Source organism: Mustela putorius, unplaced genomic scaffold (genome assembly GCF_011764305.1).
Source record: "Mustela putorius furo isolate JIRA1106 unplaced genomic scaffold, ASM1176430v1.1 tig00003972_pilon_pilon_pilon, whole genome shotgun sequence".
Lineage (NCBI taxonomy): Eukaryota > Metazoa > Chordata > Mammalia > Carnivora > Mustelidae > Mustela > Mustela putorius.
Window position 1 is genome coordinate 21,683,335 of NW_025422115.1, and position 14,542 is coordinate 21,697,876.

The window sequence follows — 14,542 nt, forward strand, 5'->3', positions numbered from 1 at the left end:
CAACTCAAGGGAAGAGAAGGGACCGCGGGTGAGGTATGACGGGCTCTTCCTTCTCACAAAGCCCTAGGTTTGATGATGCCCATTTGGCAGAGAAGAAAACTGACCAGGGGAGACGGCAGAGCAGAAGGAGGAGCTTGGGCTCCTCCAGCGCATCAAGGACAAGAAAACCTCCTGTCCAGAAAGAACATTCTGCCTTCAACTGGGGGCTGTCTCCACCTGTTGTCTCCCCACTCTGTCCCTTGTGCCAAAATACCTTCGCAAAAAAGCAAGGTGCCACTTCTGTTGAAGGAGAGCCTTGCACGGGTCACCGAAAACCCAGAAGGCAAAGGTTAGGGGCAGCTCCAGCTGCAGACATCGGGAACAGAAAAAGCAGCCACGATGCCGAGCGCCCACCGTGATCATGGTGTCCATAGAACCCCAGGGAATCCTCCGACTCTGAGGCTGGCCGGAGGCCTCAGGGTTCCCTCAGCTGTTCCGAGCACCTGGTCTGGGACACAGCACGCAGAGGAGCCCCATGCTCGAAGGCAAGGCCGCCGGGCCTCCCGCCGCTGCCTCCAGGAGGGACGCCCGTGAACGGAAGCACCATGCCTGCACACCCAGAGCCCCCTGGTGTGAGGTGTCCTGGGGACTACAACGCGCTCAGAAGCAGGCCTCCACAGTAACAGAAGGGCTCTGGGCTGAAGGCTGGCCCTGATTTTCTCGTCTCGCCCCCTGCACCTCTGCTAAGCTGCAGCCACACGGAATCACCCGGAGGGTTCGGCGCCCCGACGTCCTGCCCTGTCCCCAGCAATTGGCTCAGGATGCCCCTGAGTATCAGATTTGCGAGCCCCCAGGTGGCCTTCCCGGGGAGCCCGCACCGGGACCCGCTGAGTGCAGAAGGGCTGGAGGAACACCGTCAGCCGTGAGGTTCACTACGCCTTCTCCACCTGCTCCCAGGAGCCCAGGCCCGCCCGGCACCCACAGGCCATGGCAAACCCTCTCTCCGTTCAGCTGCAGCTCAAGGCTGGTGCCAGACCAATTCCTGCTCTCTCAGGCTCGAGCCCCAGGCACCGCCACCAGGTGACCCTTCCAAGAAGGGGGCGGAGAGGGCAGAGGCAGCTGCGGATGCCAGAGAGACCACACCCTTGCGGGGGAGGACGGATGGTTCTGAAGTTTAGGGGATGGTGGGCAGAGCACAGGTGCTTTGCTCCTCATGACCTCCCACACCAGGTGGCTTCTGACCTAGCTCCACCTCTTCGAGCCGGGCTGTGGAAAGCCACAACCTCACTGTAAGCAAACACCAAGGAAACGACCAGCTAGACAAAGTTGCTGGGTGCCAGCTGCCCACTCTCTAGACACTGCCTGCTTCCTAGCCTCTTCGCTTCCTTGTTCTTCCCAAGCCCCATGCCCCCCACTGGCCTGAGTCTATTCTGGGGAAAGGGTCCAGAGCTCATTCTCGCTAGAGTGTAAAGGAATGCTGTGGTGTGCTTAGGGTAGGGCTCAAGATATCCAGGGCAAAGAGGCTGCGGAGGTAAGTGGAGGCTCTGGTGACATGCAGGCTCATGACTGTGATTTTAAAGACAAAGGAAGTGCTGTTAAGGAACAGGACGGATCTTTCTGCGGATCTCACCTTGCAGAAGCCTGGAGGTCTGGGAGGGACCCAAGCCTGAGAGCGGAAGGTCGGTGGCTGGGGCACTGCAGGGTGGTAACACATTCCTAAAACTCCCAGAAGGGACTGCCCTGACTCGTCCTAGCTTGGAGGGAGACCCACAGCCCTCACGCCTCTCCCCGCTGCGCTGCCCCGTGAAGACAGCGCTCCGCTTCCTTCCCAAGGATCATCTACACCCTGGGTGAGCCTCCCCGGAGCCCCGACTGGGAGTGGCCCGGGAGCACCACCTCGGGGACAGTCTGACCCCAGCCAAGAGTGGACTCTTGCGACAGATGAACAGTGTCTGTCCCAGGGAAGAAGGGCAGCACGGGGTTCCCCGCCCGGGGAACGTGCAAAACCGATCAATAAACACGGGCTGGGCTCCCCTCTAGGTGAGGGGTCCCAGGAGCTGGGGAGTCACACATTTGCGAACCGGCCCTCATTCAGTGGCGTAGACGGCAGGATCGGGCGGAGTGAGTTAGACGGACAGCAAGTCACCGGAGAAGCGGACTGCGGGGAGCAACACTACTCAACTACACAGAGGCGAGTGCCGGGCTGTACACTTGCAGGCAGGGCCTGGCTTTACACAACGGCTGCAGCTGGACTCACCACCCGCCTCTGCACCGCGCAGCAAGCAAGTCTAATCAGCCTCGAGATGGGAGGGTGGCGACAATTTTATTTAGGGCCACAAGTAAGTAATAAAATTAGGCAAAATGAGCCACTCCACGTGTAAGTCCCCACCCTTAGCGGAGTAATGAAAGGCTTGGCAACTGCAAACATCTAATAATGGTCATCGTTAGGAAAATTGAGGGGCTGGTGGCGAATGGCTGCTGACTCTTAAACCTGGACATTGAAACCATTCCGTGATGGACCCCCAGTCAACGGAATTTGTTGTTGTTTTTAAGGATTTTATTTATTTGACAGAGATCACAAGCAGGCAGAGAGGCAGGTGGGGGTGGGAGTGGGAAGCAGACTTCCCGCCAAGCAGAGAGCTGGATGCAGAGCTCGATCCCAGGACCCTGAGATCATGACCTGAGCCAAAGGCAGAGGCTTTAACCCACTGAGCCACCCAGGTGCCCCTGTTGTTGCTGTTTTAGAAGGGAACATTCTCTGCATCTGTGCCTCTTCGACCACAAACTCTGCTCCAAGACGCCAATGGGGGCGTCCCTACATGCCAGCCTGCTCAGGAACCGGGATCCCAAAACACGGGCAAGATGCACCGGAGACAGGAGCATATTTAGCTGTGAGCTGTCGTAACAATCACCAGCAGCAAACCGAGTGGCGTTTAGAGGGCCTGTTGGTATTACTTAATCGGTGACACTCACCAACGTAATCGACACTCTCTCCAACATCTCAATATACCCACCTCTCCCTCCCATACCATAAACAGATTAGAAAAAATAGTTTCCTGCTATGGCCGTGACCTCACGGGCTGCCAAGCTCAGCCTGGTATGAATCACTCGGGGCTCACCGCGACGGCGTTCTCCAATGACTGAATGATAACGGGCGCCACAGACACCAATAAATGAATCACGCCTTCCACAAGGCCAAACCTTTGGCTTTTACAGACACCAATTACAAAGTAGAGAGAAAAGAACAAAGAAATTACTCAGGGTGTTTGCGCAAAGTTGATTCATAGGTTTACAGAATTATTACCGACTAAATTGTTTTTAGGAAGGCAATTAGAGCTATGACCAGCTTGAGCCCAGCACCAGCCTATCGACGTGGGAACTTGCTAGATGGGGTGGGGTGGCCACCAAAGTCTTACAGGGCTCCGGGGACCTCACCTCCTACAGTCTCCTGGCGGGCTCCTTAAGACGTTTGTGAAATCCTTAAAACGTGCAGCCACAGAAGCAATGCAGAAGAAGGCACATATTATGCACATCGTTTCAGTGAAAATCTTGGTTTTCACTTTTATTTTTCCTTCTTGAAGTGCAGCACCCACAGTAGAACTCAGAGCTGCGACCAGGGTTTTGAAACACACCGTCCACAATAACCAAGTGCTCCCACGATTTCTCCATGCACAGAAACGGCAGGTGGTTCAGATCAAAGCCATGTTACCTACTATAAAACTTAGGGTGATGAAGAAAGAGCGTTCACGGTGGTCACATGCAAATTCTGAGCTTCTCTAACGAAGTGTGACCTCTGAAATGAATCACCCCACAGGCCTCGGGTTAAACCTTGCTGGCCAGGCTTCCTGGACAAGCTTCTACAAAAGGGGAAGCTTCCCCATCAGGGATATCAGATCCTTGTAAGCAGAGAGAATGAAACTGAGCTTACACCAGGCTTGGGCTCTCAGGCAGCAGCCCCTCTTACCAGCAGCTGCCTGGACCGTCACGGGTAAAGCCAGCAAGTGCCCCGGGCAAAGCCATCCCCCGGCAGTGACCAGGTAACGAGGGCCGCTGGGACAGAATACCTCTTTTGGGAAAGGGCAGTCTGCTTTCCCCCCAAATTTCCTGGAAATCTGATTCAGCTCCCCACTTCTCTTTCTGGAACCCTGGGAAAAGGCAGGGGAAGGCTCAGGGCTCAGTCCTGGGCACACCTGGTGGAAGGCAGGTCTCCACAGTGGCCTCCAGTCAAGGGACCTTAAACAAGCCACCCCAGCTTGGTGGGTGGAAGCAAGCGATTTAAAACATTCTACATATTTTACATCATAAAGTATCTATGTGTCTTTCAAATATCCAAAAATATATGGCTTCGTATTTTACTTTTTCAATACTTTACTTATTTATTTGAGAGAGAGAGAGAGAGAGAGAGAACACACGGAGCGTGGGGGGTGGGGGGAGAAGCAGGTTCCCGCTGAGCAAGGAGCCTGATGCGGGACTTGATCCCAGAACCCTGAGATCATGACGTGAGCCGAAGGCAGACATATAACCCAGTAAGCCACCCCGGTGCCCTGGTTTTGTATTTTAAAGCACATATTTCTGTATTCCTAACCACTGACATCAAACAAATCCACGGCCGGATTTGTCTCTTTTACCATCCTCCAAAGCCAGGGATGGAAACATCATCTCCTGGAGAACTAAGGACCAACAGAGACTCTCCCGGCCCGAGGCCTCCGTGACTGGGGTCGAGGGCTCCCCATCGCTCTCGGGGGCAGGTGAGGAACACGTCAAGCCGCTCATCCGCCAACTGCCTCCCTGTGTACTGAGCATCTACTCTGGGCCAGTAGCACACACAAGCTGTCCCAGCCCTCTCCAGGACTCGGCACGGCTGCCCCTGTCCCCATCTCCACTGAAGTCCCCCGCGGGGGACACAAGATATGGGACAACGTCTCCAAACTTAAAGGCAAGGTGAAGTCTTGAACCTGTGCAACTGTTCAGAGGTGTAGGTTGTGTCTGTCTGTCCAGCTGGGGGGCCCGACGCTGCCTACGGTCTTGGAGAACTGGAACGGGCAGGTGCTTCTAGGGGACGGAGCAGCCCTCAGAGCGCGGAGAGCCGGCGCCTAGCAGCCAGAAGCAGACTTCATCCAGCATCCAGATCCCAGGGCCACGGGCGGCTTTACGTTTGCTACCGAATAATTAAAACTCTTCGGCTAGCAGAGCTATTTCCTAAACCCGCTGAAACGATACTCATTGATTTTAGTTACAGTACGTCTGAAGGGAAAGAAACTCCGCCTCCACGTTCCCCGAGGCTCGGGACACCCTCGCTAGGCACTGAGGGCGCTGACTCGAAGCCGAGTGACCCACCCCTTCTTCCCGCCCCCGAACCCACTGGAAAACACACATGTATCAGAATCTGCCGAAACGACAGAAGACCCCATTACCCGATACCTCCCCGGTGAGTCCCGGAAGCCCCCCCCCCAGCTCCCGTCAACATGTGGTGTCTCACCGTCACCTCGGAGTGAACACCAGCTCCGCTCGGGGGTGACACCGGGTGGGGAAAGAGCCCCCAAAACACTCCAGGCCTGAAGCGGGTGTGCGCAGAAAAGAACGGCCCTACAAACTCTCCCTGTGGGGTTGGGACCCGCGGTGGCTCTCCTTTCTTGTCATTTCCATACTCTCAACATTAAGGGAATTGGAAGGGAGACCCTGACCTCCCAGGACAAGTTTGGCTGAAGCAGGAGAGGCTTGTCTGGCCTTGGACGTTTCCAGAAGCGATGGTGCCCAGAGACGAAGGCACCATTCCTGCCCCCCAGACAGTGGAAACTTCCTTGATCCCTTGCAAATATGAGTTTATGCCAGGGGGGCCTGTCAGTGTCCAGGCCTCGGTCCGGCCCACCTACGAAGTGGCTACTGGCCTCCCCTCCGTTTTATGGGGGTGCTGCTGGAGGCTCGGGAGGGAGGCAGCCCATGTCCTGAAAAGATGGTTTTCAGAGTCTGTATCCTGACTGCGTCTTGTCCCATCTGGACTCTTCTTCCAGCCTGCCCACGCGTCCTGCCCAGGCCCCTTCCTTCCTGCCTCATTCACGTGCAGGGTCTCTAAGGGCTCCGGGGACATACCGAGCAAAATGGGCACGGCATCTCACGCTTCCGTGTCTGATGACCAGAAGCGACACAAGCGACAGTGAATTACATAATACCCGACACAATCTGACAGGTGTGACAGGAGAGACCCCCCCCCCCACCGCAGTGTTCCTGGAGCCCAAACAGGATGACGGGTCTGAGAGCCTCCCCGAGGGAGGCTTTGAAAGTGGCCTCGGTTCCATTCCCTCCGCCGCCTCCTCCCTGAGTAACCTTGTTATGTCTGGTCCCTAAAAGGGCAGCTTCCCGAGGGCAGGGTTCTGTCTGTGGGGTCCTGGCATTCTGCAGCCCAGTCCCGACTGAGCGGCTGGGTGCCCCCTTCATGACTGACGGCCAGGGGGACAGCAGTATAAGGCGGACAGATCTGGTCCCTCCGGGAAGAGCCACGGGCCGTCCAGCAATCGCCTACCCCAGCATCTGAAGGTGGGGGTACCAGGGCTGCAGAGGTAGATGCCAGCTCCTCGCACCGCCTGTAAGGGACACCCGTCTGGGGGATACCATGCGAACAGAAGACGGTGTTGTGCTGCCAGAGCGCAAAGGCCCCGACGGCAAGGTCCATGAGCATTCTTCCCTTGCAAACGGCGCAACGTGGGCTGGCAGTCCTGGGGCAAAAACTAAATGACCATGGCCATGTTGAGTCTTGTAAAGATAAGGCTGGGACTGGGGGGCTCAGTGTGGGGTCATGGGAAAGAAATCTTGGGAGCACAGGTATGGGGCCAGGGAGCTTAGGTTCCTGGCTATGCCACCTGGGGCAGGTTCCTTACCCCCTCTGGACCCTCCTCCCCACCCCCCCCCCCAAAATCTGCAAATCGGTGATACCAACAGCTCTCTCACAGAGCTGTTTTGGAGACTGAGAAAAATGCGTCACTATACCCCTGGCACATAATAAGTTCTCCATATCCAACTAAGAAAGGGAGTGGCAGCAAAATCCATCAGTCACCCTGGAAACAGAAGAGAAAAGCCATGCGGGGGCTCTGCGAAGACCTGGGGAAACCCCAACGCTTTCCAGGCCCATCCCGGGGCACTGAAGCCCCTGCTCCTGTCTGAAAACTGTTCCGGGGCTTTTCCTCCCAGCTCGGCGACAGAGGCTTCCACCAGCACCCGTCAAGGCCCCGACGGAGACCCAGAGGCGTCACAGTTTGGCTCTGTCGTGTCACTCGAAGGGAAAGTGAGGTTGACGGTCAATGCTCCAAGTTGTCGTGACTACAGGAAGGGGAGCGGCCCACCTCGGGGAGGGGGTTAGGCCAGACCGTGCAGAAGGTGGTGCTCGGAGAAGCCAAGCAAAAGACACGCACCCCACCCGCCGGGAAAACAAAGATCACGGTCTTACTCTGATGGTTCACAGCCTGTATAGACTCACTTGTTAAAAACAGGAATTAATTTTCAAAAAATGGGAGCCTCAGACCATCCCTTGTTTCTGGGCTTTGCGCTCTGCATCCTCCTCGGCAGGGGACCTAGTGGGGTGTCTGGATGTCAGGGTGCTCCTGCCTTTGTGCCTGCCAGGCCCACCCAGCCCCTCGGCCTCCGAAGCTGGCAGTGGACTGTGGGAATCCAAGGGGTTCCCTCCGGCCAGCCCTGAGGTGGGCCTGGCAGGGACAAGGGAAGGCAAAGAGTCAAGTCCCTCTACCTTCAAGGTCACGGTTCCCACACATGTCTGTTTATTCCAACATCCCCTCTACTGCCAGCACCCCAGCCCCAGGATGGGGAAACCCTTCTCTGGTGCCGGTCTCCTCATCTGGCAGCGACCGCCAGGGGACAGGACAAAGTGAACAGTTGAGACTAGTCCTCTCCCCGCTGTCACCACCAAGCCCCATGATCACAGAGCTGTGGAGACACCAGGCCACACTCCACAAGAATAACCTTGGCAGAGGCACAGCCCCCCCTCCACCCCCAGCACCCAGTAACTGCTGTCACCTCACTTTCCACTCCGACCCCAAGACAGCCAGGATGTTCTGGAGCCGGGCTGAGCCTCCATCTCCCCACCTTCCAACACACACTTGACCCACCGCAACCCTCGGAGAGATCACATCTGGGGACAGGTGTCACGGGGCCCTTGAAGCAAAAGGAGAACAGAATTGCCAGTCCTTAAACGCCAGGAGTTTTGTATCAACTTCCAGACAGCCGGGTCCCTGAAGTGGACAGGTCTGGCCACACAGGGCCCGCATGGCGGCCGCCCCCTCAGGCAGCACTCACAGCCCCGGATCTCCGCCGCCCACCCACCCTGAGGCACACCTCCCGGGCCGCAGCACAGTGTCCTCCTCCTGGCTCCCTGGTGCACAGAGTGGGGTGGGCGGGCAAGCACACGGGGCCTAACCGTGCGCTGGCACGCACAAGTATGCGCACACACACGCGTGCATACACGTGGGCACACGGCACCTTTTAAGAAGCACAGAGCAAGGCCCTGGGCTTTGACCGCCTCCTTAGCACACGCCCACCCAAGCGCCCCGGCTGGCGGGAGCTCGGCCTCCCAACTCCCACTTGTTAAGGAGTTTCCTCTCTGCGGGAAGGACCCCAGACTGTGAGTCGCCCGCAGACTTGGTCTCTGGGTGGTAAGAACCCGTAGAGGAAAAGCCACGCGGCCCCTCCATTTGGGCCCTATCCCTCGTAAGCTCCTCTCCAACACGGTTTTACATGTTAAGCACTGCACAAACCAGAAGGCTGACGTGTCCCGGGGCCCGGATGCGGTGCGAGCAGATACTGGCGCCCCTGAGCAGGCAGGTCTGGGGCTGCTATGGGACATGTGCACCTCGTTGTCCTGTCAAAGTGGCGGCCATCCTGACCCTCTCCAACGGCCTCCACTCTGGGGCAGCTGAGCACCCCACTCCGTCTCCCTCCTCCTTCCAAGGGAGAGCGAGTGCATCGATTTGCACAACGTAAAGGGCAGGTTGTGCGCGCCCACGCAGGAGCAATGACTTACTCTCTGCCTTGACAAGCACTAAGCTTGGCCCTGACCCTGGGCCAGGCTGGGTGGTGTGGCTGGCTTACCCCAGACCTCCTGGGGAGCTGTGGCCAACTGTCTGACCTGAGATCCAGTTCAGGATTTGCACCTCAACCTAAAACCCAGACAGTCAGAAAACATGTGGGTTAAAAGTCCTCGCTCCAAGGGCCCACGGGGGAAATGGCTCAACCTAGACGGTCCTAGTGTCAACCAAATCCTGAAATACAAGCTTGCACAGTGCCTGAGTCTCTCCTCCTAATAAATGCAAATCCAAGATGAAAACCGGGAAGCTCCTCAAGACGGAGCCCCCATCCTTCCGGCGCGGCACACAGCAGGCACTCAAGAAAGGCCAAGGGAGTGAATGACAGGCAGGCGCCAACTCTGAGCACAACCAAGAGCCTTCACTGGGGCTGATCTCTGAGCGAGACAACTCCCTTCCGCCCTCAGGTCCCCGGAGAAGTAGCCGATTAAAACAGCAGTTTTCAGCCAGGCCAAGGGCATCAGGCGAGGCCCAGAGGCATTTTGGGGTGTTACAACTTGGCAGGGGAGCAGAAGCCTACTCCAACGGGCACCTAGTAGGCAGAAGCCAGGGATGCTCCTAAGTGTCCAGCAACCCCCACAGCCTCCCCCCCCTCCCCACAAGGACGTCCTTGTCCCTTGGGTGAAATGCCCGGATTTGAGACACAGGGCACGGGGTGTCCTGGGCATTTCTGCAAGCTCATTTTGTAGTGTTTGGGAGTATCTGTCTGGAACCAGGTGGCGAAGAGGAATCAGAGGCTCAGTGACATTAGTGGTGGTAAGAAACAGAACAGCCACCAGAGATACTGGCCACAGGGGTCCAGGGTGGGGCCGGGCAGGCTGCTGCCCGGGGTCCTCCAGATATGTAGCCTGGCAGCGGAATGGCCCAAGTCAGTCCAGGCAGAGGTGGCACCCACCTGCCTGCTGCCCAAAAGCCTCAAGCCGAAGCTGGAGGAGAAGGACAGGGGCTAATTTCTAAGAGAGACAAACCTCTAAAGAGGTCAACAAGAATGCCAAGAAACACGCAGGCCAGCAGGAACTCTGTTCTGAAAAGTCTGGCCAACTCCCTACTGTCAGCCTGGTGGGCTGTCCCTGGAGCCGGCTGTCTTTCACCCCAGCACCCCCGGCTTGTTTAAAGAACAGCTTATTTTTCTGTGGGGGGATCCTGAGAACAGTGAACCCCCGTCAGAGAGTGTCCCTCACCCCTTGACTCTCAGAGACAACTGGAGACCCCGGAGGGTGTGGAGGGTGCAGAGGGTGCGGGGAATATCTTGAACCTGGCTTCCTTGGAGAGAGCCCCGTTCCCACACTTCCAAGTGTGACGCTGGGGGATGCTGCTGCTTTCCAGCCCTCGGGTTCAAGATGGACCTACTGCGGGGCCCAAGTTCTAAATAAAAGAGACAGAATGTGCACTTCCTGAGAAAGAACTCTGGGTCTGGGTCCAGGGTGCACTGGGGACTGAGGGCAAAGCTTTCCATTACTACCTTCCTTCATTTATAAAGCCTGAGCTGGCCAAGGCTCCACCCAGCTCTGAGATCTGGGGCACCTGAATGCCACACTAGGGACCCAGTGCTGCTGGGGGGAGGGCAGGAGAACCACTTCTGGTCCTGGAGCCTCCAGCCAGACTTTGGAGGGCAGAGGCCCCATCTTGAAAGCTGGTAGAATTTTCGATTTCAACCGTCAGGGTCTCATCCTTCAGATGAGGAAACTAACACAGCTTAAGGAACTTACTACCAAGGACCACTGGGACAGGACCCTGCAGCCCAGCTCGAAATCCATCTCTGACGGTCCGCATGCAGACACCCTCAGTCTGCATCACGTGAAATGTGGCCTTCCTTCCGCACTTCAAATTTTCCTCCCCATCTTTTTGTACAAAGAAACTCCAGGCCTTCAGGCTTCCTCACCAGAGCCTTTCGCAGAAATCTGATTAGCACTTGCAACAAACTGTTACATTATACCTGCATTTTAAAGATCGTTTCCCTTCCTGCCCTGGGCTTTCTTCCAGTAAGCAGGGGGCCGTGTGTAAAAAATACACTGTGCATGGTGAGTCACGTACCACCACGCCGGGGCTGGCTGGAGCAGGCCAGGGTTCCAGGTGCTAACCTCGAGGGTCCTTCTCAGACGTGCCACTGGGGGAAGCACACAGGTTGAGGGCAATGGGTTTAACAACGCCCTGGTGTCAGCCAGAACATCATCAAGGCTGAAGGGACAGGAATAAGAATGATTTTTTTTTTAACATCCTGAACACAAAGGAAGGACAAGAGCAAAATGCCCATGCCCTGTCCTCACAATGGTAAGTTCGACACAACAGCGTGGAACCCTGGGGTGGGGGGTTCCCCTAAGGCAACTTTACAGAAAGGGGGAAATGAGGCACCGAGGGTCCTTCACCAGCATCCACTCGGCACTGAGGAGGCCCTCTCCAAACATGTGCGAACATACTTTAATAATATCCTCGTGCATTTCATTAGCCTCCTGAGTTCACAAAGGGCCTTTGGGAAGCAATCCGGTTTAATGCAACTCAGTTCCGCAGATGGTGACTCTGGGCAGGTTCTCCTGGCACCTCGCTGGCCCAGCATGGGGCGGTCGGGGGTGGGGTGGGGTGGGTGAGGTGGGGGGGGCAGGCTTTCAATTCCGGGACTGGAGGGAGCGGGGGCACTCATGGATGGAAGGACCCATCACCAAAGCAGGCCAGTCTGCCCCAGCAGGACCAGTCATGGGTTATTTTTACCTCTTGTGCCTCACTGTACAAGCTCAGGGGCCACAAACTGTGGCAGCCGCCTGCGGAAACTGGCTTATGAGTCACCCAGTGACTGCCCTGCTCCGTGGTGGCCGCCTCTGACTCCTGGTCCCAGCTGGAAGAAGGCTGGCCCTTGCAAGAAGGGCTGTGTGCTCCCGTGCCTCAGGTGTTTAGAGGCAAGAATAGGGTAAGTGAAGCCCCAAGAGGCAAGAGGTCCCCAAAAGGATGGGCTGGGGGAAGGGATACAGTCCAGAAAGCCGTCTACACAACCCAACTACCACCTGAGTGGGCAAATGCATGGCAGAAGTCCAGGCTGATTTGTCTCAAGTTCTGGCTGCATAGGGCGACTTGGTGCAAGCTTCCAACACCCCCTCCCCACCCTAGATCTAGCTCCTCCTTTCAGGGCAAGGCCGTCCCAAACACAGACAGCCCCAAACTTTGACTCATTTGTAACCAAGGTCCCAGCCAGGCTGAGCCAAGCTGTCCAGACAGAGGCTATTTATAGGTGCGTCGGGGACACAGACACTCACACAATGAGACACACACTCGGGATCCACCTTTGGCCAGACCCACCAGCGCTGAGCCCTGAATGCAGACACCAGACACCAATGGTCCCCAAACCTCCAGAGCAATGCACACAGTCTAAAGAGGCACCAGTCGCGGACACGGGCAAGACGCAGGAAGAATACATTACTCCCGGGACAAACTGCGACCCAGACACACAGACACAGAGAGACACGGAGACGCGCCAGACCCAGACAGAGACACACAGACACACACTCCACAGACGCAAGGAGACCCACTCACACAGACCGAGACAGAAGCGCCACGCACACTCCAGACACACACCCCGGGCCCCAGACACCCCGCAGGCCAGACAGTGTCTCACACGCCCGCCACCCCCCTTCCCCCAGCCGAAGTTGATAAAGAGCCGGCCTAATTGCTCCATCGAGACTGCCCCTTAGGGAAATAAAATGGAAACTTCACGGTTTCGACCGCCCCAGTCCTCCCGCGCCGGGCGCCCAGCCGCCCTCCGCGCCGCTCGGCCCCGGGTCCGAGTCCCAGCGGGCGGGGCGCGGGCAGCGGGGGCCGTGCCAGGCTCGCCGCGCCGCGGGACAAAGCCGGGCCGGCCGCCAGCTGCCGCGAGCCAGGAGGGCGCGCCCGGGGCGCAGGGCGCACGGCCCGAGGGGGCGCGCACGGCCCGGGCCCCCGCCCGCAGCTGCGCGGGGACTCGGGGTCCGAGCCCGACAGGGCCTCAGGGGAGGGGGGCGCGGGGGTCACTCACTGATCTCCATGCTCTGGAACAAAGAGCGTTTGCAGTTGCACGTGCAGGAGACATTGGGCTGCCCGGCGGCGAGGGCGGCGGTGCTGTTGACCCCCATCAAGCGGTGCATGGACGGCGCGGCGGCTCGGCGCGGGGCGCAGGGGGCACGGGGGCGGCCGGGGGGGGTTCCGGCCGGCGCCCGGCACTGGGGCCCCGCATGCAGGAGGCGCGCGGCGGGGAAGGCGCACCCCGGTTCGCCGGGCTCGGGGCTCCGCCAAGTTCCCGGGGCGCTGCGGGACTCAGTGCGCGGGGCCGCGCTCCCCTGCGCCCCCCGGCCGCCCCTCGGCAGCCCCGGGGGCGTCGGCAGTGCCCGCGGGTGGCGTCCGGGAAATGGGCTGGCAGCCGGGGCGCGCGCTGCCGCCGGGGCTGAGCCTCTGCTGCTGGCTTCCCGCAGCCGAGCGCCTCCGCCGCCGCCGCCTCCTCCTCATTCAAGTCCAAGGAGATCGGGTTTCGCTCCGAGACCGCGGTCGGAGGCAGGCAGACGGTCTGACGTCAGCGCTAGACGGGGCTGCCGGTTCCCACCGCGCGGGGGCCGGGGAGGGGGCGCGCGCTGCGCCAATCCCCGCCGAGGTTCCCCCGCACCCCCTTCCCGGGCCGCGGGGCGGGGTGACAGGGAAGGGGGCGGGCTCTTAAAGGGCCAGAGCGAGGCGGCCCGCGTAGACCCGGGACCAGCGGGGCGGAGGAAGGGTGCAGCGACCCTGCCCCTACTGGGGTCAGTCTGGAACCCCCCTCCGAACACGCGGGTCGGAGGAAGCGGGACTCGCTCCCACCTTCACCTCCGCTGGTTGCGGGTGCGTCGCGGGACCCCGGAATCCTTGACCCCGGTTTAGGGGAAGCCTGTCCCTTCCCAAAGGAGAGGGAATTGGAGAAGATGAGGGAAGTCCTCCCTATCACCCACACCTGATTTCGCAGAAAACTCTCCGCCCTTAAGGTCTACAGTCCCACGAGGCTTCTACTAACTCGCGCCCCCTGCGCCCTTTAACCCGACCCCAAGGAGGTCGACTGGGTCAGACTGGAATTCGGGTAGACACGCCCCGGACCGCTCCGAAAAACGCCCGGGAGCCCTTGTCATGTAAATACGTGTCTGGAACTTGTGTAATGTCGCAGCCGGCGGGGCCCGGGGCGAATCCACTCCCATTGTCTGCTGCCGGAGGGGCCACCGGCTGGGGGGGGCGCCTCCGGAGTTCAAAAGAGGGGGGAGGAAGTGCGCGGGTGTACTTTTATTTCATTAAGTTTTAATTACACAAGTGCTATAAGAACACATTCTCCTGGTTTAAAAAGAAATGGAAATATTACGTCAGAGGATCTCTCCCTGGCACACCTCCAAACTCTCAGCGATTTGGTGTGTCCCCTCCTAGACCCTTGCCTAAAACTCCACATGTTTCCCCTGCAGTAGTGGATCGCCTACCTTGGGCCAGAAACTTACCAAATATTA

General features: G+C 58.4%; 1 protein-coding gene across 2 annotated transcripts in view; it reads right to left on the minus strand.

The window, feature by feature from the left end:
- Nucleotides 1–13,660, minus strand: part of PMEPA1 (prostate transmembrane protein, androgen induced 1) — a 54,050-nt gene extending 40,390 nt beyond the window's left edge. The window contains exon 1 of one of the 2 annotated variants that reach the window (XM_045070504.1): nt 13,069–13,660. In XM_045070504.1, coding sequence (XP_044926439.1) covers nt 13,069–13,177 — 109 coding nt within the window. In that variant the 5' untranslated portion in view covers nt 13,178–13,660. The remainder of the gene's footprint in view (nt 1–13,068) is intronic. The other variant, XM_045070503.1, reaches the window with a different exon arrangement.
- Between the last annotated feature and the right edge of the window lie 882 nt (nt 13,661–14,542).